Source organism: Rhinopithecus bieti, unplaced genomic scaffold (genome assembly GCF_001698545.2).
Source record: "Rhinopithecus bieti isolate Rb0 unplaced genomic scaffold, ASM169854v2 scaffold_23236, whole genome shotgun sequence".
Classification (NCBI taxonomy): domain Eukaryota; kingdom Metazoa; phylum Chordata; class Mammalia; order Primates; family Cercopithecidae; genus Rhinopithecus; species Rhinopithecus bieti.
Genome location: NW_016811820.1, coordinates 4,928,008 through 4,952,715, shown reverse-complemented (window position 1 = coordinate 4,952,715; position 24,708 = coordinate 4,928,008). Strand labels below are relative to the sequence as shown.

General features: G+C 45.8%; 1 protein-coding gene across 11 annotated transcripts in view; it reads left to right on the top strand.

Annotated features, from left to right (window-relative positions):
- The window catches only part of CALN1 (calneuron 1), a 685,843-nt gene that overhangs the window by 38,752 nt on the left and 622,383 nt on the right, over window positions 1-24,708 (top strand). For 5 of the 11 annotated variants that reach the window (XR_001889765.1, XM_017895188.1, XM_017895187.1 and 2 more), the window contains exon 2: window positions 9,714-9,957. The exons of 4 other annotated variants lie outside the window; for them this stretch is intronic. Coding sequence is in view for 6 of the 7 variants with exons in the window: in XM_017895188.1 (XP_017750677.1) it covers window positions 9,827-9,957 (131 nt within the window). In the remaining variant the exon portion in view is untranslated. The remainder of the gene's footprint in view (window positions 1-9,713; window positions 9,958-24,708) is intronic. 2 more of the 11 variants (XM_017895197.1, XM_017895190.1) reach the window with 1 other exon arrangement.

The following is a 24,708-nucleotide window of genomic DNA, read 5'->3' as shown; positions in this document are numbered from 1 at the left end:
TTGGAGAACTTTTCGGTCCAGCTAGAGGATTGTAAATGCACCAATCAGTGCTCTATGTCTAGCTAGAGAATTGTAAATGCACCAATCGGTGCTCTGTGTCTAGCTAGAGGATTGTAAATGCACCAATCAACACTCTGTAAAATGGACCAATCAGCAGGACATGGGCGGGGCCAAATAAGGGAATAAAAGCTGGCGACCCGCCCCCACCCCACAGGGGCAACTCACCAGGGACTCCTTCCACTGTGTGGGTGTGTTGTTCTTTCATGCTTCATAATAAATCTTACTGCTGCTCACTCTTTGGGTCCGCTCCACCTTTAACACTCACTGCGAGGGTTTGCGGCTTAGTTCTTGAAGTCAGCAAGACCACGAACCCACCAGGAGGAACAAACAACTCCAGATGTGCCACCTTTAAGAGCTGTAACACTCACCACGAGGTCCATGGCTTTATTCTTGAAGTCAGTGAGACCAAGAACCCACCAGAAGGAATAAATTCCACACACAGGTGGGCACAGAAACTAAAGGGCACAGTGGGCTCAGCTGCGTGCAGGTGATGGCTGGGTCGCAGCTGGGCCAGGTTGGGAGCCATCTGGGTACTTTCACAGTCTGGAGACAAGCTCCAGATTATGGTGGTGTTCTAATCTATGATTTTTTCTTTATCGGTTTATGATTCCTCTCTAAAAGAGAATTGCTTCATCAACTATTTGGTTATCCTGTAATATAATCTGTATAGAAAAGGCAGGACAGTTGTTTGGTTCTTTTCTTATTACTTTTAAAAGAGTAATTACTTTAATGCCTTAGCAATTACATTCATGTCAATTTTCAGGATAATGAGTTGTATCATATTTGGTCATTGCATATGCCTTCCGGTTGGTTTCTCTGTCATTTGGCATCATTGAGAGCTTATCCACTTTTAGGCCTGACAAGACTTTTCGTATTTCCTCCCATGGAACTGGTTACTTAGCTGGAAATGGTATTTAGAGACTACAATTTGGGTGCTCATTGCCTGAGTTTTATTACCTTGACGTCTTTTCAGTGACAAAACTGACATGTCCATATTTTTTTAAAGACAGAAATAAATTATGAGTTCACACTGATATTTTTATTCAGACTAGATTTCAGAGTTTTTACTTAACCTTAAAATTGTTATATTTACAGCTCTTTACTCTAACATGGAAAATCTTGATTCCTAATGATGTTACATGAATCTCTTATGTATGATTCTTTGTGGTTCTTTTTGTCCTGAGACTATGTCTCAGTTGGAAAGCTCAGTCAAAATACTATGTTTTCAAGTAACTTGAAAAAAACGATTTTCTCTGTAGTTAAGCCATTAACTTGAAATACAGTTGTGTTTGTGTGTTCCAGTTCATTTTCTATTTTAAGGAATTGCTTTGCTTTTTCCTTTTGATACAATTTTTTTCAAATCTGTAAAACTTTTGATTTATTTATGTTTGCTATTATAAATAGGCTCTGCTCATATGTTATCTTCTAACTCAGTATTGCTTCTACACATCTCCTATTAAGTTCTGTATGCTGGTCTTATATTCTAATGCTTTACTAAATTCACCTATTATTTGTAATAGTTTTTTTCATGAATTCTTTTGGATTTTCCAGACATATAATCATATCACCTTCAAATAACTTTATTTCTTTTCCCATCTTATGCCTCTAATTGCTTGTCTAATCATGTTGGTTAATGCCTACAATACAGTGTTAATAGTAGCAGAGATAGTGAACATCCTGGTATTTTTTTCTGATTTTAGCAATAAAGTTTCTAGTGCTTCCTGGAAAGTAGGGTGCTGGCTTGTGAGCTGATGTGGAGGTGTATGTATTTATGTTCAGGAAATATATATAGTTCCCTATTTTATTCTGATTTTCAGTGTTAATTTTATTGTTGTGAGCCATTCACATTTTGAAGAACCAGGGTTTTCATTTTGAAGAACCAGGGTTTAGGATGTTTTGCTCATGTCAGTCTAAGCCAGGACCGAAGTGACGTTAGGGCTCCTGAGAAGTCTTACCTGCAGTAGAATTGTACAGAGGTGATTTGAAAAGCTAATTTCAGTTTTCAGATGTCGGCTTAGAATTTTGGCTTTGACTGTGTATGTATTTTATTTTCATGATGATATCTAATTGGTTTTGGACAGAGATAGGGAGAAAACAAGTTTTCATTTTACATCACATAGAAGGATTTCGCTTTTGCATCTTTCAAGGAATTCCATGGACATTTTCTACATCCTACATCAGCAGTTTTAGATTTCTTTTTTGTACTTTTGAATACATCTTAGTATTAAGATATTCAAAATGATGGCCAATAATCACCTCTGCAGAGTCAGTCAACACAAGTGCAATGATGAGACTTCATTGCTCATAAGCAGTTGAGTAGATGTGACAACCTGTCTTACATATTTAAGAGCTCTAGGCTCCCATGTTCCAGCAAATGCAGGGCTTAGCTTTGGGGCAGGCTGGAGCTCACACTCTGCCCCCATCCTCTTTTTTGTCAGCAACTCGTACCTCATTACACACCATATGGCATGACCTGCACCATGCAACATTTTGTCCAAAAGGTATCTTCAAAAAAGAATTATGTTCATTTATAACAAAAATAAATTATTCTTGTGTGTTAAATGTGGTGCATCTTTGCAGGGTTTTAGAGGAAAGGACCACGGGCAAAACCATTATCAAGCATTGAAAAAATTATGATTATAATGTGGCCCTCAACAATCGTAAAATCTAGCAGAGACCGCAAGATGCAAAAGACCCTTAACTTGATGCCCAACGTGGTTAAAAGGGAGGGAACATTCCTTGGCGATTCTTTGAACTGGGTCTTCGAGTAACAGCCTGGGAACCACTGTTCCATGGGGCTCCCAGAGACTAAATAAAATCATTTAACCCATGCTTATGAATTATTTATGTCCATAAACAATGCAGACTCATCCTCCTCCATTCACAAACATTAGATTTTCAGCTCAATCTTGCTCCCAGTGATTGGAATTTTAGACATTTCAAAAGGGATCAAATCCATGAAAGACTTTGGTGTGCTGAGTCTGTTGTAACCCATGTACCAGTTTGGTTGCTGAAGGCCACAGAGGCTGAAATATGCCTCCCTTCCTCATAGGCTGGCACAGAGATTGATTTAAGAGTATACCCTATGCCAGCCTCTGAGGAAGGGAGGTATATGGATACAGTCTGAGCGGAGTGGCTGACCTCAGCATTTCAGCCTCTGTGGCCTTCAGCCACCAATCTGATGCATGGGTTACAAGCACAGAGATCCGTTTAAGAGTATACTGGGCTGGGTGCGGCGGCTCATGCCTGTAATCCCAGCACTTTGGGAGGCCGAGGCGGGTAGATCATGAGGTCAGGAGTTCGAGACCAGCCTGGCCAAGATGGTGAAACCCTGTCTCTGCTAAAAATACAAAAATTAGCCGGGAGCGGTGGTGGGAGCCTGTAATCCCAGTTCCTTGGGAGGCTGAGGCAGGAGAATTGCTTGAACACAGGAGGCAGAAGTTGCAGTGAGCTGAGATCATGCCGCTGTACTCTAGTTCGGGCCACAGAGCAAGACTCCATTCCACTGCCAACCCCCAGCCCCCACCCCAAAAAAGTATATTTGGGCCTAGGTGTGGTGGCTCACACCTGCAATCCCAGCACTCTGGGAGGCTGAGGTGGGTAGATTGCTTGAGCCCAGGAGTTTGAGACCAACCTGGGAAACATGGTGAAACTGCATCTCTACAAAAAATACAAAAATTAGCTAGGAGTGATGGTGCCCGCCTGTAGTCCCAGCTACTCAGGGGGCTGGAGGTGGGAAGATAACTTGAGCCTGGGAGGTCGAGGCTGCAGAGAGCTATGATTGCGCCACTGCACTCCAACCTGGGTGGCAGAGTGCAACCCTGTCTCAAAAAAGAAAAGAAAAGAAAAGAAAATAATTGGTGGTAATTTGTATGTCTTTTCATGACCACTATGCAATCTTTGCATGTAACAAAATTGCACTTGTATCCCGTAAATTTATACAAAAAATTATTTATCCATAATGGCCAGGGCCTTGTTGGTTTTGTCACCAACATCACCAACATATTCCAGTTACACTCTCTGATCTTCACATCTCTAGAGAGTCTTTGTCTTTATTATCTCTGTGTGTGTATGTTTTAATTTTTTTCTAAGACTGAGTCTCACTCTGTTGCCCGGGCTGGAGTGCAGTGGCGTGATCTCGGCTCACTGCAACCTCCACCTCCTGGGTTCAAGTGATTCTCTCTCGTGCCTTACCCTCCTGAGTAGCTGGGGACTACAAGTGTGAGCCACCACGCACTGCTAATTTTTGTTTTTGTTTATTTTTAATAGACATGGAGTTTCACCATGTTGGCTAGTCTGGGCTCAAACTCCTGACCTTGGGTGATCCGCCCCTCTTGGCCTCCCAAAGTGCTGGGATTACAGATGTGAGGCGCCATGCCAGGCCTACAGTTTGTTTTTAACGTCAATATGGAACCAAAGGGAATTAACATTGATTAAATGTGTGTTCAATACTTGTTTATTGAACACCAATTATTTTAAGGATGCCCCTGCCTGGGCCTAAATGCCACACAGTGCACATCTGCATACCTAGTGCCTCAGAAGGGGAGAATCAAAGTCTACCTTCTTGGATACCCTCAGGAACAAACCGATCCTTCAGACTGAAGGAGCAGGGACAATCTTCCCCTGTTCGTGTGTTTGTGTCTGAGTTCCCAGCTTGACTCCGAGCTCTGTGAGGCTACATCTGTGGTGGGTTCACTTCTACATGTCCCACCTGCATCCCGCTGTGTATCCAGTCCAGCGCCCATCTGAGCAGAGAAGGAGCTCAGTCACTATGTATTAGTGCAAAAAGAAAAAAATGGAGAATGATAGTGTATTACTCTGTTGGTTACTGCACTGCTATAAAGAAATCCCTGAGACTGGGTAACTTACAAAGAAAAGGGGTTTAATGGGCTCACAGTTCCGCAGGCTATACAGCAAGCATGGCTGGGGAGGCCTCAGGAAACTTACAATTAGGGTGGAAGGCCAAGGAGAAACAGGCATGTCTTCACGTGGCCAGAGCAGGAGGAAAAGAGAAGAGGGAAGCACCTCACACTTTTTAACAACCAGATCTCATGAGAACTCTATCACAAGAACAGCATGAAAGTGGGCAAAATCCACCCCGGTGATCCAGTCACCTCTTACCAGGCCCCACCTCCAACATTGGGGATTACAATTTGACATGAGATTTGGCTGGGGACACAAATCCAAACCATATCAGGTAGCTAGCATATGTAGCACCTGCTTTGTGCCTAACACTTTACAATAACTTTAAAAGGTAGGTGTTATTATCAGGTTCATTTTGCAGATCAGGAAACTGAAGCCCAGAGAGGTTAAGTCACTTGCCCAAGGTCACACAGCCCCTAAGTGGCACAGCCAGGATTTGGACTGCATGGTCTAATTTGATTAGCGATGTTCTTAACAACATCACTCCACCATTCTCTGCATATTATGGATTGGTAAAAGTGACGCAGGTGTTGGAGCACTCAAAGGGTAGACCAAGGGCTGCATCACTTTTGGGTGGATAAGAGTGCCTCCTACTGGTCTGAGCCCTAAAAGAGTGGCCAGTGTTCCAGGGACATTTTCAGTGCTAAAGGAAGTGGGTAGGTCACCTATTGGAACGAAAAGCTGACAAGGGCTGGTGACTCATGTCTGTAATCCCAGCACTTTGGGAGGCTGAGGCAGGTGGATCACTTGAGGTCAGAAGTTCGAGACCAGTCTGGCCAACATGGCGATACCCGTCTCTACTGAAAATAAAAAAATTAGCCAGGTCTGGTGGTGTGCACCTGTAATCCCAGTTACTCGGGAGGCTGAGGTGGAGAATGGCTTGAACCTGGGAGGCAGAGGCTGCAGTGAGCAGGGATCACACCACTGCACTCCAGCCTGGGAGACAGAACAAGGCTCTGNAGGTCACACAGCCCCTAAGTGGCACAGCCAGGATTTGGACTGCATGGTCTAATTTGATTAGCGATGTTCTTAACAACATCACTCCACCATTCTCTGCATATTATGGATTGGTAAAAGTGACGCAGGTGTTGGAGCACTCAAAGGGTAGACCAAGGGCTGCATCACTTTTTGGGTGGATAAGAGTGCCTCCTACTGGTCTGAGCCCTAAAAGAGTGGCCAGTGTTCCAGGGACATTTTCAGTGCTAAAGGAAGTGGGTAGGTCACCTATTGGAACGAAAAGCTGACAAGGGCTGGTGACTCATGTCTGTAATCCCAGCACTTTGGGAGGCTGAGGCAGGTGGATCACTTGAGGTCAGAAGTTCGAGACCAGTCTGGCCAACATGGCGATACCCGTCTCTACTGAAAATAAAAAAATTAGCCAGGTCTGGTGGTGTGCACCTGTAATCCCAGTTACTCGGGAGGCTGAGGTGGAGAATGGCTTGAACCTGGGAGGCAGAGGCTGCAGTGAGCAGGGATCACACCACTGCACTCCAGCCTGGGAGACAGAACAAGGCTCTGTCTCAAAAAAAAAAAAAAAAAAAAAAAAGGCTGATAAGGACCCTCATGTGGGTCTAGGAATTAGCCCAAAGCTCTAACTTCAAGACTGAGGCTCAAAAATCCAGCTCCTCCCGGCTGACCTTTCAGATTGTGATTGTAAAGGCAATTAGCAAATGGACTTTAGAGGACAAATTCTGGAAATTAATCGTCCTTAGGAATCGCATCAGGAAATGAGGTAGCCAGTTAATTTGGGGACAAGGAAGCTCATTGGGAAATGCACCTTGGGTCCCAAGATGCATAAGGCTGTGAGGACTCAGGAGGTGCCTGTGTCTTGGAGAAGCTTCCAGTTAAATGGAAAGATGGAGGTCTGTCTTCTCTGCAGATGGCAACATGGGGTGCTTCATTAGTTGGCCAAGGGTGGTCAGTCCGGCTTGTGCAGGGCAGTTTGGCTTCCCCCGTTGTTATGCCAGCAGGCAGCTGTGACTGGGAGAGGGGAATTCTGGAGAGATGGCTTCTGACTGCAGGAGCCAGCTCCATTTTGGGTCCCCTGGCTTTGTGTTTTTCTGGCACATCCCGAGTGACGCAGTAAGGGCACCAGAGGCCAGCTGAGCAGCAAGAGCGATTGTTCCTTACAGGGAGCTGCCACCTTCAGTGCCGTGCGCCTGTTGAGCTGTGGGCAGGTTCCAAGTCATTAAATGTATTGGGCTCAGAAGCCTGGCGACCATCAGCTTGGACCATCCTTGCAGAGAGCTTTTGGCGTTCTCATCTGGGTGCCCTGCTCTGATGTCCACACTGCCTTGGGGGGGACCTGACAAGAGAAGGGACTCAACATATTCAGAAGTTTTTGCATATGGGGAGCTAATTGCTGCTTTTTGAAATATGCATTTACCACCAATCACAACTTCCATGGTGCTGGGACTGCCATGGCAACTAAAAGCATATCTGAAAATAAAATGTCATTTTTTTTTTTTTTGCGTTTCTACTGTAATGACACACTTGTTTCTCCTGTTTAACTTAACGAGCTAACTAGAGAAGTCTCCAAGAGTTTCAGCATGTGCAGCGTGTGTGGGGAAGTGGGTGTTGTAGTGTGTGTGAATATATGAGTCATAGGCATGTGTAAGTGAGCGGTGTACGGGTGCGTGCTGATGGGGACAGAGTGTGCAGCTGTGTGAAGTTGCGTGGGAGCCATGTGGGTGTGGGGGTGAGTGCTCCTGGGCATATGTCTCAGGAAACAGGCGAGTGAAGACATGCCTGTTTCCCCTTTGCCTTCTGCCATAATTGTAAGTTTCCTGAGGCCTCCTCAGCCATGCTAGGTGGGTCTAAGATCACCTCTAGGCTATGAATGTTACAAGGCTGATCTGTGAGCACGCATCTGAAGACCAGTGTGTGCATGTGTGTGTTTGAGGCCAAGTGCTGTTGCGTGGATGCATTGCACATGTGCTGTTTGGTGAGACGTGGCTTCTTGCTTTGAGACACTTACTCTCTTTAAGGTATCTTTGAGATCCCAGCCCTTGGGAAGTTCCAGCCCAGTCACAGGACATGACACCCTTCCTGTCCTATCTCATCATTCCTGTGGGATGGAGGGCTCAACTCTATCCCACAACTTTCAGGGAACCAGAGACCCCAGAGGTCAGGGGCACCCAGACACCATCTGGTCCAGCTCTGAGCTAAGGCCATGGGGGTTTCTGGTCCAGGTGGAAATTACAAAGCATCCAGTTGGTTTATGTGTCTATCCTTCATTCATTCACCCCAGTGGCTGATGAGTTACGCACAGGGCCTTGGGCTGAGCCTGTTTCATTCGAGCCAAATGAGGCTAATTTTCAGTGGGTACTGTGTGTGCAGATTTACAACAACAATCTACAACAATAATGTCCACCATCCACATACAGCTCTTCAAGCCTTCTTCCTGCTTTCTACAGTCATTTTCTGAGCCTGATCTCCTAAAAGCTGACTTTGATAGGAGACCACTTCCCAGGCATGGGCATGCACCTCTCGCCAGAATTGAGAGAGCAGAAAGAGGGCAGAGGGACTCTTCCCAGGATGCGATATTCAGGGGCCAAGCAATGAGAAATGGAGACTCATCTGTGTGTGGCTGCAAGAAGCCATTGCCTGCTGCAACGTGCAGACATCCTTATGAGCACAACTTTCTCAGATGGTCCCTGATCCATGGTGGCCAGGGCTTTGTTGGTTTCGTCACCAACGTCTTCCAGTTACACTCTCTGAACCTCACATCTCTAGAGAGTCTTTGTTTGTCTTCCTTACTGTTTGTTTTTAACTTCAATGGAACCAAAAAGAACTGACATTGATTAAATGTGTGTTCAATACGTGTTTATTGAGCACCAGTTACTTTAAGGTTGTTCCTGCCTGGGCTTAAATGCCGCACAGTGTGCATCTAGCCTGGGGTTTTTCTCAACACAGTGTTGGGAGGAGGGGATGGAGACTGTAGACAAATGACAGTAGAAGTAGGCTGAGATGAGGGGTGCCTTAACTCAACCAAGGGAGAGGGCCAGGTCAAGGACAGCTTTTCAGAAGAGGCGACACCTGAGCTGAGTTGTAAGGGACAAGTAGGCGGTAACTGGATATCAGAGAGAGAGAGATAGAAAGAGGATGTTGCCACTTGGTGACATCAAGTAGACCTAGAGATTCCGTATGCGTGGGCTGCAAGTCTGCCCTGGAGCTGGTAACGGGATGCCGTCTTGGATGCTCTTTGCTTTAAGGAAGTTAGGAGGATATTGCCCTGGGATTGTGACAGCATCACCAAGTTTGGGAGACTTGGCAAGAGTCCTTCGCCGTTAGATGGTGATTTCCAGCTCAGTCCCCCATTTTGTTTCCGTGGATTTCCTGGTGTCAGCAGCAAGGAAACAAATGATGCTGGTGAGGTGTGTTGCTTCCTTGCAAGTTGCAATCACATTGGCGGCTATAGCTCTCTCCACACTGCTCATACTCCAGCAATGCCCATGGGGGTACGAATGGAAAAATACCTGTAAACATTAAGGTTGGCTCCAAAAGCCCATTATTGGCTTGTTGTGCAATACCCTCTGGTGACATTGAGGCCTTATTAATAACTAAACATCTGTCACAACTGTAATTATATTTCTTGTGCCAGGATTGTGTTTCTACCATTGTCCTGTGTAAACACGGAAGGGAGGGTGTGAATTATTTAGGCGGCTGGCTTTGAGAAAAATAATCGCCCAGCACTGTGCAGGCTGTAAGTTTCTGTCAACTCCTTTCAGAGTCTCAGTGCCTTCGCTGACGTTCCTTTGATGTGCTCCTAAATCTCTCTGAGAACATCGCCCTGGACCCCCGATGCGGCTGCCAGAGCAACCCGGAGAGGGGAAGCCCGAGAATGAGAAAAAGGGGGACGGAGGAGCCCTCGGACGGGGAGAGGAGCCGCCGAGGAGCCAGGCCCCCGACTTCCCCACCTGGCAAGTCTTCTTCCCCCAAACCCCAGGATCTAGATTGTTTGGCAGCCCTCAGGTAGGGGGTGGTGCGGGGTCCGGGAGCCTTTGCCGCTGCTGCGTGTCTAGGTTGGAGAGGAGAATCTATGAACTGGACACCTGGGAGAGCTGTCCCGGCTGGGTACAGAGATTCTATCCCCTTTCTTGAGCCTATTTGAGATGTGTGGATGGGACGAAGGGACGGGTTTGCAAACCGACTCTTGGGGAGAGACATGCTTGTTTTCAGGTGAACAATGACAAATACAACTTACAGAGTGTGGACTATGCACTAGCATAAAAATGGAAGCTTTGCATAGACAATTTCAATCAATTCTCAAATAATTTCATAAGGATGTTGTTAGTCTCTCTTTGACAGGAGGAAAGTAACACAAACATTAGGTAGCTTGACTGAGATGACACAGCCAAAGGCAAACCTGGGATTCCTACCCAAGTCTCTCTGAATTCCACCCCACCTCCCACCGCTGAAAAAAAAAAAAAAAAAAATTGTGTTCCTAACCACTAGGCTACCCTGTCTCTCTCTGGTCATTGATGCGGTCAGTTCGGGGTGAGGAGTTTTCTATGCTACCAAGCCACAGGCCTCCCTGGGTTTTTGATCTTACTCTTTTTCTTTTCCTTGGAGACCCTCGGCTGTACAAACTCAAGAGGAGTTGCAACTCTGGGTGTGGTTTGGTATAGAACGCAGTTTTGGTCTGTGTGATGCTGGCATCAAGGAATTGGTCTGTGGTGAGTCCTATAAATGGGTACATTCTGAAATTGTCTTCCTAAGGCTGTTCAGAATGGGATCTCCAGCTCTAGCCACCAGCTTTCAGTGGCGGCTGAAAGCATATATGGTGGGGGCAGTTAGTTTAGAGATAGGCTTATGGGGAAGAAAAGGAAGTGGATGTATTTATGGTGACTACAACTCCTGGTGTTCAGCAGTTTCTCCCATGAGCAGGGGGCCAGACTGTGGGACCCAGGAACAGGATGCTGCAAGACTCTGTTCAGAACCTTCTCCAACACAGCTTGACATTTGAGAAGTCAAGGGTGGGAGCTGATGAGACCCCTGGCCAAGGGAACGCTTACCAACTGGGGGAGCCACTCTCTCAGTCTCTGAGGAAGGATCTGGAATAGGACAGTGTAAAGCTGGAAATGACAAATGCTGAAGGGCAGGCTCAGAGCAAGGAAGGCTGGCTAGAGTCAGAGAACATTTTGGGATGGTCTCCCCATCTCAGCTCATCCCTTTCAGGAGAGGACCCCCACCAAAGGCAGTCGTGGTTGGACTTTCACCAGCCTAGGATAAATGAAAGGATGCTGAACACTTCCCCTGGAAAAGAGGTGGGGCATGTTGAAAAAAGGAGGTAAGAACTGAGTCAGAGAAACATTTCTGTAAGTCCTAGGAGGGCTGCCTTGAGTGACAAGTACAGTTGGTGCAACGGAGGAAAGGTTTATTTGCCTGCCTCTGTAGATCCGAGGATATCACACAGCAAACAGAAAAGAAATCTTTTTGCTCAACACATTGTCACATTAAAAATGTTTCCCCATTTTTTCCTGCATTTTGGGAATTTGGAATTTTTTGGCCAGAGATGTGAGCGGCATGAATTAGGCAGGTTAGTGTCACCTGTCTCTAGGGGACAGCGATGACCCAAGGAGTCAGTTTCTCCCAAGGCATGTGCTTCTCCTTTGGGGCTGAACATAAACTCCCTTTAGGGCCCGGGGCTAAGGGTCTCTACACCTCCTGGCTGTTCCCATCACACATTGGCGTGCACGTGCGCGCACGCGCACACACACACACACACACACACATGATGAACATGTTTTTGTTTTTGTTATTCCTTCCTTGGGCATGTACTCACACAATCCCCAAAGATTTCTTTGTGTAGTGGGCTGAGAGGGAGAGAGCCAAAAAGCAGGAGATTAGGTGGGGCCAGAGGAGGGAGATCTGTGGTCAAGGTCTCGGCTCCAGGGAGTTGGACGTGGAGGGGAGTGGGAACATAGCTCATCTGGAACACGTTCTCCCATTAGGTTCAGCAGTAATGTCATCTCTCAGAGCGCATCACCTCCTGCCCTTCAGTTCTCTGGCTGGTAACCTCCTTCAGATAAAGCACAGCCTGGGTATTGTGAGACCCTTGAGAGAAAGGAGTAAAAGAGAAGGCAATCCCCATCTACAGGTCATCTTCTCTAGGTGCACTGAAAGAAGCATGTTGACAGCTTAGCAAAAACGGGAGCACCAAGGGCCTCCTCTGACCCCAAAGCATGCTCAAAGAGCCACCACTGCTTCCTAGCTGTGGTGCCTGAGCGGTTATGCACAGCGTGGGCAGGGCAGGCGAAGTTAGAAAGCAGAGAGGAGCCTCCTTGATGTGTCTCGTCTTCCGTCTCCAGATCACTTTCACATCTCCCAGAGCCATATTGGTTGCAAGGGACAGAAGGCCAGGAGAGTTCTCAGGAATGAAAAGGGAAACATGCTAGGGTATTTCCATGGGAGTGGGCAGAGGGTGGGTCTTGTGAAATCCAAGTCCAGAGGTGCAGCTCTGGGATTACAGGTGGCCGCCACCAAACCCAGCTCATTTTTGTATTTTTAGTAGAGACGGGGTTTCACCATGTTGACCAGGCTGGTCTCAAACTCCTGACCTCAAGTGATACACCCGCTTTGGCCTCCCAAAGTGCTGGGATTACAGGCTTGAGCCACTGTACCCGGCCTTGATTCCTTCTTAATCTCACCTCATGTAATGTAGCCTCTGCTCCTATCAGTTTACTGATCAGATTCTGGAGGGAACAAGGGCTAGAGTCAGAGCAGAAGGAACGATGCCAGGCAATGGCCAGTCCAAAATTTAGCTCATCATCAAAGACCTAGAAGGATGTGGAAAATCTGAGAAAGCTAAGTCTCTTGGGTTTCTCTGCCCATGTGAAAATGATTCCTGTCAAATAGCTACCCATTTGACAGTGATCAAATGGAGGAATCAGTGTGGTCTCAATTCCAAATCCCCTGGGAAACAAGCCCATTACTCTCCATTCCTGATCAAATCAATAGTGCCCAAGACAAGAGGGTCAGATGTATGAACGCAGCTACTGCCACTCTAAATGGGCAGACAGAAGATGGGGAGGGGGAGTGACTGGAGAACTGGGGTACCTCCTCACCCCCATGTATTAGTCCATTTCGTGCTGCTATAAAGGAATACCTGAGGTTGGGTAATTGATTAAAAAAGAGGTTTATTAGGCTCATGGTTCTGCAGACTGGACAAGAAGCATGGCCTAATCTGCTTCTGTTGAGGGCCTCAGGAAGGTTCCAATCATAGTGGAAGGCAAAGCGGGAGCAGGAATGTCACATGGAGAGAGAGGGAACAAGAGAGGGGCGGGCTTTTTTAAATAACCAGCTCTTGCATGAACTAATAGAGTGAGAACTGACTCATTATCACAGGGAGGGTGCCGAGGCATTCATGAGGCATTCGCCTGCATGACCCAAACCCATCCCACTAGGCCCCGTCTCCAACACTGGGGATCACATTCCAACATGAGATTTGGAGGGGACAAATATCCAAACTATATCATACCAGTTCCTCGAGCTATTAGATGTATTTCTTATTCTTGGAGTTAATTGATGCTCCATGAAGTGCTGGGAAGGTATTTGCTATTAAGGGTTTAAGTTGGAACTTTTCAAGAAGGTGATCCCTACAAGACCCAAAATGATGAACTGTGACTTGTGGAATAAAAGTAATAGGTTAGGCCAGGCGCAGTGGCCCACTTCTGTAATCCCAGCACGTTGGGAGGCCAAGGTGGGTGGATCATGAAGTCAAGAGATTGAGAGCATCCTGGCCAACATGGTGAAGCTCTATCTCTACTAAAAATACAAAAATTAGCTGGGCGTGGTGGTGTGTGCCTATAGTCCCAGCTACTTGGGAGGCTAAGGCAGGAGAATCGCTTGAACCCGGGAGGCAGACATTGCAGTGAGCCGAGATCGTGCCACTGCACTCCAGCCTGGCGACAGACAGAGAGAGACTTTGTCTCAAAAAAAAAAAAAAAAAAAAGGCAATAGGTTAGACAAAACCGACTGGGGACTGGAGAGGTAGGACACCACCCTTCCCACAGCCAGCCTTCCTTGCAGTCCATTGTCCCCTCATTTGTCAGCCTACATCACTGCAGAAGATCCTAGATTGTCCACTCATGTCTTTGCTAAGGTGTCAACATGCTTCTCTCAATGCATCTGGAGGAGGTGACCTGTAGATGGTGACCTCCTTCTCTTCTCCTTCCTCTCAAACGTCTCACAAGGGAGTGAAGCAAGGAAGCCCTGACCTTTTTTCTAGCCTGTCAAGGTGACTCCTTGGCAGGGAGGTCTGAAAGGAACTCTAGCAGGAGGAAGCAGTGGGTACCTCCCTCAAGTCGCTGTATGGTCTTGAGCTCATCTTTGGCTTATAATGGAAGAGTTGGGTGTGATCAATGGTGTTTAATTTTTTTTTGTTTTGTTTATAGAAACTTTTCTAAAATAAGTCATGTGGGGAATGCTAATACTCAGAAAGAGGACACATTTTCGTTGGAGCAAGGTGTGTGTGTACGTATTTGGGATAATGGGGTGTCTCCCAAGACCCCTAAGAGGAGCAGTGAAATCCTTCACTTCTTTACTTTTTGTCCAGACTTTGAGATCTGGAGCTCTTTGGACCAGGTCTAGAGCTGACTCATCCATGATGTCACCTAGAAGACAGACTCCAGGAACTAGAGTGATGCCCAGGTAGCCTCCACAAATGACAGCTAAGTAAACAACCCCACCACTATGGTGCGGCTCCAGCCCAATCCAAAGGAAGCTTTTTTATTCATATGGGGAGAAATGGATGTGCACTATTGATATATGATCTAAAAATATCTTATGTTCCAAACAAAGTGTTTTTTCGTATTTTGAAACGAAAACGTGTAGACAAAGCAAGGATTTAGAATGCATGACTCATTAAATTGCTGACTCTGAAAGCAATGGAAATTCAAAGGGAACTTTTCTCTCTAGTTCTCCCTCCCACCCCTGCTCTGAATAGCTTATAAAAAAGTCTACACATAAACAAGACCTGTAAACTTCCTTGTGACGGAAGGTCACGCACAGTGAGAGGCTGAAGGAACTCAGCCTTTGTTGCCTGGATGCTGAGCTGCTCTTCCTTGCTAGATTGGAATCATCAGCTGGACTCCTCCTTGCTTGCCATCTTTACTTCTCCTCTTCTTGCGTCTCTTCCCTGTCCCTAACAGGTGTCCGAGGACTTCCATCATGGCCCTTCTCTGGCCAATGGTCCTTCTTCCCCACAATGCTTGGCTCTTCTGGACTTCAGTGGTGCTGAACTCATCGGCCCTAAAAGGATGCATCATCCAGGAGCTGTGTCTTAGGGGAAAGTATACCTCACGTGGCACGCTAGCAGGATGCAGCAGCTTCATCAAGCTCATCCTTGGCTTATAATGGAAGGGTTAGGCATGATCAATGGTGTTTAATGTTTTTTTGTTTTGCTCATAAAAGCTTTTCTAAAATAAGTCTTATGGGGAATGCCAATACTCGGAAAGAGGACCCACTTTGGTTGGGGCAAGGTATATGTGTGTGTATGTATTTGGGAGAGTGGGTGCCCTCCAAGACCCCCCAAGAGGAGCAGTGAGATTCTTCACTTGAAGAGGCTACTGGTAGACTTCCATATGCTTGTTCCTAACCATTGTGTAAAAATCTCTGCTTCACTGAGGAGCACATTCCCTGCCTCCCTCTCCCTCGTTGCTATCACCTGCTTTTCTTATAGTCACCCGTTCACTCCTGGAATTCCCTAGCAGCTTGTTCATTCTTATATCTACTGCAAGTTGTGATCATACCAGGGAGAAGAATGAGCATGGAGATGACCAGGCAACATTCTCACCTCTTGTTGCCTCAACTTCAACTCTTGTGACCTTCTTTCCTGTTGACTTTCACTCTGATGGCCTCAAACTTGATCTCGTCATTCTCTAGAATGTGGACCCTCTGGGTGGGTGCTCACACTGCAACCTGCCTCTCTGCGGCATCCTCCTTGACAGCTGTTTTCCCTTGTTATGTCTGCTTCAGTATGTGGAGTGCTCCAGGGGAAAATCCTACATGGGTTGAGTATGATGGCTTAGGCTTGTAATCCCAGCACTTTGGACGGCTGAGGCAGGAGGATTGCTTGAGCCTTGGAGCTCAAGACCAGCCTGGGCAACATAGTGAGAACCCCATCTCTGCAAAACAAAAAAAAATTAACCAGGCACAGTGGTGCATGCCTGTAGTCCTGGCCACTTGGGAGGCTAAGGGGGGAGGATTGCTTGAGCCTAAGAGTTGGAGGCTGCAGTGAACTATAATTATGCCACTGCACTTCAGCCTGGGCAACACAGAAAGACCCTGTCTTACTACTCCTACTACTACTGCTACTACTACTACTACTAAAAGATTCTACAAGGATATGGGACACAGATAAATGATCCTATATACTTCTAACCTTCAACCTCAACGAGGTCCTCAGTGTGAATCATGGTTCTAGTGATCAGGTCTCCATGACTATTTCAACCCCGACTCACTTGTCTTAAGAATGGTGTCACCTCCTCACTCACAATTGAAACAAAGACTCCAGGCAGAAACGTCTTCAACTCCCTGTCCACCCAACTGTCACCTTTTCTACATTCAGCTCTGTCTTTGCTACTCCCTGCCCATTATAATAGAGGATGGTCCTTTCTCAAGTCCAAGGACCACCTGCCACATGTGCTGGAATATCTCTTTCCTGTCGCACTGTATTCAGGGACCTTATTCCATCAGTTATACCTCCTCCATCCTATTCACCAATGTCTTCTTTCTTCCCCCAAGAAAAATTGTATACATTGCTCTATTTCTCCACTTTTCATTTCCTCCTTTTTTTTTGAGACAAAGTCTCCCTCTATCACTCAAGCTGGAGTGCAGTGGCATGATCTTGGCTCACGCAACCTCTGTCTTCCAGATCCAAGCGATTCTTCTGCCTCAGCATCCCGAGTAGCTGGGATTACAGGTGCGTGCTAGCAAACCCAGCTAATGTTTGTTTTTTTAGGAGAGACAGGGTTTCACCATGTTGACCAGGATGGTCTCGAACTCCTGACCTCAAGTGATCTGCCCACCTCGGGCTCCCAAGTCCTAGGATTACAGGCTTAAGTCACCATGCCCGGCCTTGATTCCTTCTTAATCTCGCCTCATGTAATGTGGCCTCTGCTCCCATCAGCTTACTGATCAGATTCTAGAGGGAACAAGAGCTAGTGTCAGAGCAGAAGGAGCAATGCCAAGCAACGGCCAGTTCAAAATTTAGCTCAACATCAAAATGTATCTGGTGAGTTAAAAAAATATATATATATACACTTGGGAAAGGACTGTCCTTTCAATATATATACATTTGGAGGCCCTACCTCCTAAATCAGAAACTTTGCAGGAAGCACCTGGAATTCTGATCGCTGGGCTCCTTCCCTGACATCCCTGCCAGGGTCTCGGAAGTCCCCAGGGTGAGGATTGTTGTCACTCTGCTGTCAGCTCAAGCATGCTTTGCTCACTCTTGTTCCATTGACCAAATCTTTTCCTTCTCAGTTTCCGCCATCCAATGGGAGTTTCAAATGGTCTTACCTAAGAAACTTTTCATCACTCTTTCGCCCTCCTTGAGATTCTCGGACCCCACCTCTTCACAATCCGACTTTCACCCGGGATCCATTGACTTCCTTTGTGATTCTTCTAGTGCAGCATGTTACAGATGAATGATTCTCAGAACATCAATGTAAATAAATATTCCTCTGAAGGTGCTTCATGGTCAGTAAAATTCGGATGATGCTCCATACTATATCTGCCTCTTGGAGAATATCAATGCAAATTAAAATCTTAGTGATGCCCTACAGTCAAGAAAATGGTTTATCTTTGTTTATCTCAGTTTTTCCAAATACAATTTGAGCCTGGAATCCTGGATGTGAGTGAGTGTGTGTGTGTGTGTGTGTGTGTATGTGTTTGTTAAAGCCTGGAAGCCATCTATTAAGTGTTTATTTTCTCTCCTGGAGACATGCCTAGTTCTTAGATCAATGCAAATAATAGATAACTGACATATCCTGGTGCCCATGAATACTCACACCCTCATTAATTCAAGTGCCATTGGTGTGCCAGGCGCTGTGCTGCGTGTTGGGGGTAAAAAGATGAATAGTCCCTTTCCTCTTGCAGTTTACAGGTTTATGGGGGAGATGCGTTACTACTCACCATAGAGTTTATGTGTTAAGATACATGCAAGCCCAGGGTGTGCCTAGGGGCACATCAAGTGACACACACACGCACAAGCACAGGTGTGCAGTTCCCATGTATACCATTCATTACTTATAAGACAATAATAGAAGGTAGGCTGGACACTGTGGCTCACACCTGTAATCCCAGCACTTTGGGAGACTGAGGTGGGAGGATCGCTTGAGTCCAGGAGTTTGAGACCAGCCTGGGCAATCTAGTGAGACTCCATCTCTACAAAAAATAAAATAAAGTAAAAGAATTGGGCATGGTGGTACCGTTGTAGTCTCAGCTACTCAGCAGGCTGAGGTGGGAGGATTGCTTGATCCCAGGAATTTAAGGCTGCAGTGAGCTATGATTGTACCATGCAGTTCAGCCTGGGCAACATGGTGAGACACTGTCTCAAAAAAAAAGTCAATGGTATGCAACTTTTTTTCACTCAACAGTTTATTACCAGCATCCTTTTCTATTGTACTGCAATGTACTGGACCAGTCCTATAATGATGTCTGTTCAGGTCATGCTGTGTTTTTGTTCTCATAGGCAATGCTTCAAAGAGCATCTGTGTATGAGCAACATTTATCCTTATGAACTTGTGCAAGCATAACTAAAGATATATTTTCTAGAAGTGAAACATCTGGGTCAAAATGTGTACATTTTTTTCTTCTGCTAGGTTTTGCCAAATTGCTCTCCAGACCTTGGTACCAATTCACCTAAGGGAAGGGCTTTTGAGAACGAGGACACCAGAGCGGAGGGGAAGGAGGCGACAGAAAGGAAGTGCTTGAGGGTGATCATTAATGGAGTCATGTCCCTGAGGAAGTGAGAGGGTGCAGGATCAAGAGAAATGTCGTCATGATGAAAAAAATTCTATATGCCCAAAGTGTAAATTCTGCACGCCACCGTACATATCACCAATGATCTTAGCTAAGAAATTTTGATCACTTTTTCACCTTCCTGGAGATTTGCTGACCTAATGTCTTGGAAATCTTCCATTCACTCAGGATCCGTTTAATTCCTATGTGATTCTTTTAACAAAACATGCCACAACTTGATGATTAGCATCAATGCTGATAAATATTGTAAGAGTGCTCCGAGGCCAGGCACGGTGGCCCACGCCTGTAATCCTAGCTACTTAGGAGGCTGAGGCAGAAGGATCCCTTGAGCCCGAGAGGTGGAGATTGCAGTGAGCTGAGTTTGTGCCACTGCACTGCAGCCTGGGTGACAGAGCGAGGCTCTGTCTCAAAATAGAAAAAAAAAAAAAAAAAAAAAAAAAAACCCTCTAGGTCAATATACTAAATGGCCAACCCCTAGGCACCTGACTCCTTCCAAAGGGCTTTGGCACATCAGAATTCTGTCTACCTAGTCTTTTGGCATTTGCCTGGGGGGACCCAGCTGTGGGCCAGAGTACCTCTGACATCTGATGATAAACAGAGTACATGTTCATGCAATGTCCTTCTTACCTCATCACAGGTAATTTAAGACACTGTACTGTTAAAAACATACTTCATATGTTATGGTGTAGAATGTTAGTTTTAAGACAAAATATTGGACTTTAAAGATGGTTCTTGCTTGTGTCTGGGCTGTTTTGGGCTATGACCCTGTAATTCTCCTTCATTAGAAGCCCTTTCATGGAAAAATTTGGAATCACTGAGAGAGACTGAATTCACCTAACACACTCCTGGTGTTTGTACTAATTTTTTTTAAGAGACAGGTCTTGCTGTATTGCCCAGGCTGGAGTGTAGTGGTGAGATCATAGCTTGTTGCAGCCTTGAACTCCTGGATTCAAACAATTCTTCCACCTCAGCCTCCCAAGTAGCTGGGACAGCAGGTACATGCCAACATGCCTGGCTAATTAAATTTTTTTTAAGAGACAGGGTCTTGCTATGTTGCCCAGGCTGGTCTTGAACTCTCCTGACCTCAAGCGATCCTCCCACCTGGGCTTCCCAAACTGCTGGGATTACAGGCATGTGCCACTACAATTGGCCTGTGCCAAATTTTAATTTAAGGATTTTGCTCCTATTGAGAAAGTGGGGTAGGGGAGAAGATTAGTCAATAGAGTTCATGCCCTAAATAGTCTTACTGTTAGCAGAAGACAGTATGAAACAGTACTACTCTGGGTACAAGTCATTTCTACTCATCACAGTGCAAAGGACACTGGAGAGACACAAGTTGGCCCTCAGTCCTGTTTTGCTACGTGCCCCTTCCCCAGTCTCTCCCATTAGAGCATCGTTCAGCTCTCCATCCATGAACCATGTGGCCGTCACAGGAGCTCTTCTTCCTGAACTTCTCGTCTCCTCTTAGTCTGGTTACTATTGCTTCATAATAAACCGCCCCAGACTCAGGGGTATAAACCAACAACCATCCTGCGCTTGTGGAATCTTGGGGTCAGGAATTCAGTAGAGGCAGCTTTCCTCTGCTCCGGGATGTCTGATGCCTCTGTTGGAAAAACACAGATGGCTGGGGGCTGACATTATTTGGTCACTTCCATGTCAGGTGCCTAGGATGGGATGGCTGAAGGACTAGCTCAGCTGGGAGCATCTACATATGGCTTTGCCATGTGGCTTGCGTTCTGACAGCTTGGTATCTGGGTTGTAAGAAGAGCATCCTAAAAGGGAGCATCTCAGTGAGCCTTCCAAGAGAAACAGATGGAACCTGGTTGGCCTTTTAGGACTTAACCTTGCGAGCAGTGCTTCTGCCATACTCTAGGGGTCAAAGCAGTGCAAATCCTCCTAGATTCAGGGAGTGGAGGCGTAGACACCACATCTTAACAGAAGGAGGCTGAATGAATTTGGGGACTGCATTAGCCTGCTTTCATGCTGCTGATAAAAGACATATCTGAGACTGAGTAATTTATACAGCAAAAGAGGTTTCATGGACTCACAGTTCCATGTGGCTGGGCGGGGGCAGCTCACAATCATGGCAGAAGGTGAAAAGCATGCCTTACGTGGTGGCAGGCAAAAAACAAAAAAACAAAAAAAACCCAAAAAAATGAAAAAAAAAAACTTGTGCAGGGGAACTCCCATTTATGAAACCATCAGATCTCATGAGACTTACTCACTCCCACGAGAACAATATGAGGGAAATCCCCTCCGTGGTTCAGTAATCTCCCGCTGGGTCTCTCCTGCAGCATGTGGGAATTACGGGAGCTACCATTCAAGATGAGATTTGGGTGGGGACACAGCCAAGCTATATCAGGGGCCATGTTTTAAAACTACTACACTTCTTCATCATGCTGGATCCTTTTGCTACCTGCTCCTAGCAGTGCACCTCTTTGGGATCTTCTGGTTTCTTGCTGGGTGAAATGGAAAAGTAGGATTCTAGGGGAAGTCAACATAAGATGCCTTCCAGCGATCTGAGGATCCTGTGGATACCTCTGCTCATTATTAGGTTTGAAGAGAGTTTATCTCTTAACATTTTCCTAACCTATCTGGGCTTGGTACCATCTTAGCCCTCTGCAGCGTCACTTTGGGTCTACATCTGGGACTCTGGATCTATCATCTTCTTTCAATATGCGGCTGCTACCAAGTCACCAGCCTCTGGGGTTGGGAGGTGGGTAGGGAGGGTGAAATTTGTTTTACTCCATCCTCTCTCAATTCTCCACAACCCCGTTAACACACAGCAGATGTATATAAATCAGGTTTTACCGAAGGCTTGGGAGTGACTGGAGAATTTCAATGTCAGGAAAAATTACAATGTACAAAGAAATCTTAAGAGTCAGAAAAAATATATTTTAAGGGTACTTTTGATGCATGGATCTCTTTGGCAGTCTGTTGAGGCCTGTGAATTATGTTTCTAAATGCATAAAATAGAATACTTGAGGTAACAACAAAGGAAATATATTATACATAAGTATGGTATCAAAAATATTAAGCAGAACAAATGTGTTGATATAATAACACATGTGCTTCTTTGTTGATGCATTAAATAATAAGGGCTATTGGTGGGTAAAATAATCATGATTTTGAAGTGCTGTTATGGTAAGCATAAACAACATTTCAAAGTAATTGGGACAATGGGAACATGATAGGAAAATATTAGTGGCACAATCACAGGCATTGCTATCTCTGCGGTGCCTTGTGGCTTGCATTCCTAATTGAAGAATGCTGGATTTCATTTATAGGATAATGGAAATAAAGGTATATTCTTTCCCATCCAAATTTGTGGACCTCTTGAATTCTATTCTTGGGCACCCTGGCAGGTGAGTTTCTCAGCCATGTTTCACTGCCTCAGGGCAGCCAATCTCTCTTCTTTTTATCCTTTTTTTTTTTTTTTTTTTTGAAACGGAGTCTCACACTGTTGCCTGGGCTGAAGTGCAGTGGCGTGATCTCAGCTCACTGCAACCTCTGCCTCCCAGGTTCAAGAGATTCTCCTGCCTCAGCCTCCTGAGTAGCTGGGATTACAGGTGCCTGCCACCACGCCCAACTAATTTTTTTGTATTTTTGGTAGAGATGGGGTTTCACGATGTTGGCCAGGATGGTCTTGAACTCCTGACCTCATGATTCATCCGCCTTGGCCTTCTAAAGTGCTGGGATTACAGGGATGAGCCACCGTGCCCGGTCCCAATCCCTCGTATTTCTTAGAGCCAGTGTTTCTTTTTTCAGGTCTTCCCAGGGCAAAGTTCCCACCCCTCCTTAGCCAACCTGGTCTCCCACCCAGCCAACCCATAGAACTCATCATACTACCTCAGCAGTAGGCCATGGGAATAATATTTTGGCAAATATCAAACTAGTGCTTGTTAATTCTCCTTTTTCTTTTCTTTCTTTCTTCTTCTTTTTTTTTTTTTTAATGGGATTTTGCTCTTGTTGCCCAGGCTGGAATGTAATGGCTGCAATGGCGTGATCTTGGCTCACTGCAACCTCTGCCTCCCGGGTTCAAGGGATTCTCCTGCCTCAGCCTCCTGAGTAGCTGGGAGTACCAGCATGCACCACCATGCTCAGCTAATTTTGTATTTTTAGTAGAGACAGGGTTTCACCATGTTGGCCAGGCTGGTTTTGAACTGCTAACCTCAGGTGATCCACCCGTCTCAGCCTCCCAAAGTGCTGGGATTACAGGCATGAGCCACCAAGCCTGGCCCATTGGTATTTGATTGCAACTGAGTTTAAGTCAAGAGAGTTTTTACCCCAGGGCAAGACAACAGTCATTTGACTTCTGAAGGAGACATTACACTTTAAAACCATGCTTCGTGGGCAGCGAAAGCTTGCAAAATTCAAGTCTAACAGGGAAGACTCAGATTTTTGAATTCTTAGAAGATGCCTTGGACACTTTTAAGGCTTAATTTTGAGGATGGAGCCAGAAGGAAGGAGGCTATGAAACAGAAGTAAAGGAATCTTCTATTTTCTGATCAAAAGTTGGAGAAGAGAAGGGCAAAAGGAGAAAGAGACAGGAGACTAGGATTCCTGCATCCTTCTCTCTCGGATTAGTCCCCAGGGGGTGTTTGATGTGAATACCAGGGACAGGGGCTCCTGCCTTGCTCTTCCCTGGAGACCTTGGGAGCCCACTGGACAGAGCACCTGCTCAAAATGCTACTTGCAAGTCTAGTTAAATGAGTAGAGAGCGCAACAAGGTAGCTTTCCTGAGTCTCACTCAATGGCTGTGTGGTAACTGAAGAAGGTGCTGGATGCCAGGGTGTTTCCAGAACAGAGGATGGACTTAGCCTATTGGGCCAGGTCTAGAGAGAGGGCGAAATAGAGACCCAGCGATGTGCAGCCATACAGAGCTGAGAGGAAGCCCAAACACTCAGGGCAGATACCGGGAATCCTGAAAGCATTGCACCAACTGGAAGGAGCCCAAATGCACCAGTTCTGAACGTCAGGATTGGAGGCCAGCCAGGGCACACCTGCGACTGCGTGGTAAGACACATGCCCCCTGGAGACCAACAAGTGTCTGTGGTCACGTATGTGGGATCAGCACGCAGGATGCATAAGCCATGATGCTCTCTCTCTCTCTACACAATTTTAGGCCGTCTTTTAGGGAGAGGGCACAGATGGGGGAGACAATATGAGACTAAATTTTTTAAAAATAAACTTTATTTTTTTAGAACAGTTTTGGATTTGCAGAAACATTGCAAAGATAGCACAGAGTGCCCATATCCCCAACACCCGGTATTGCCCATTAGCATTTTACTTAAGTATGGTACATGTGCCGCGGTTAATGAACCACTTTAATACATTGTTATTCATTAAGGCTCATGATTTATGCAAATTTCCTTGGGTTTTTACTTAATGTCCTTTGATCTCATTGTAGGATATAATCGTACCTTTTTTTGTTTGTTTGTTTCTTTTATTGCGTTTTTCCTTGCTCTCCAAGACTCCTGAGACCATGTCCAGGCAGGACAGGAGGTAGGAAGTATCTCTTGGGAAGATGGAAGGATGTGCCCCTTTTAAAAAAAATTTTATTTTTTTATTTTTTTATTTTTTATTATACTTTAAGTTCTAGGGTACATGTGCATAGTGTGCAGGTTTGTTACATATGTATACTTGTGCCATGTTGGTGTGCTGCACCCATCAACTCGTCAGCACCCATCAATTCATCATTTATATCAGGTATAACTCCCAATGCAATCCCTCCCC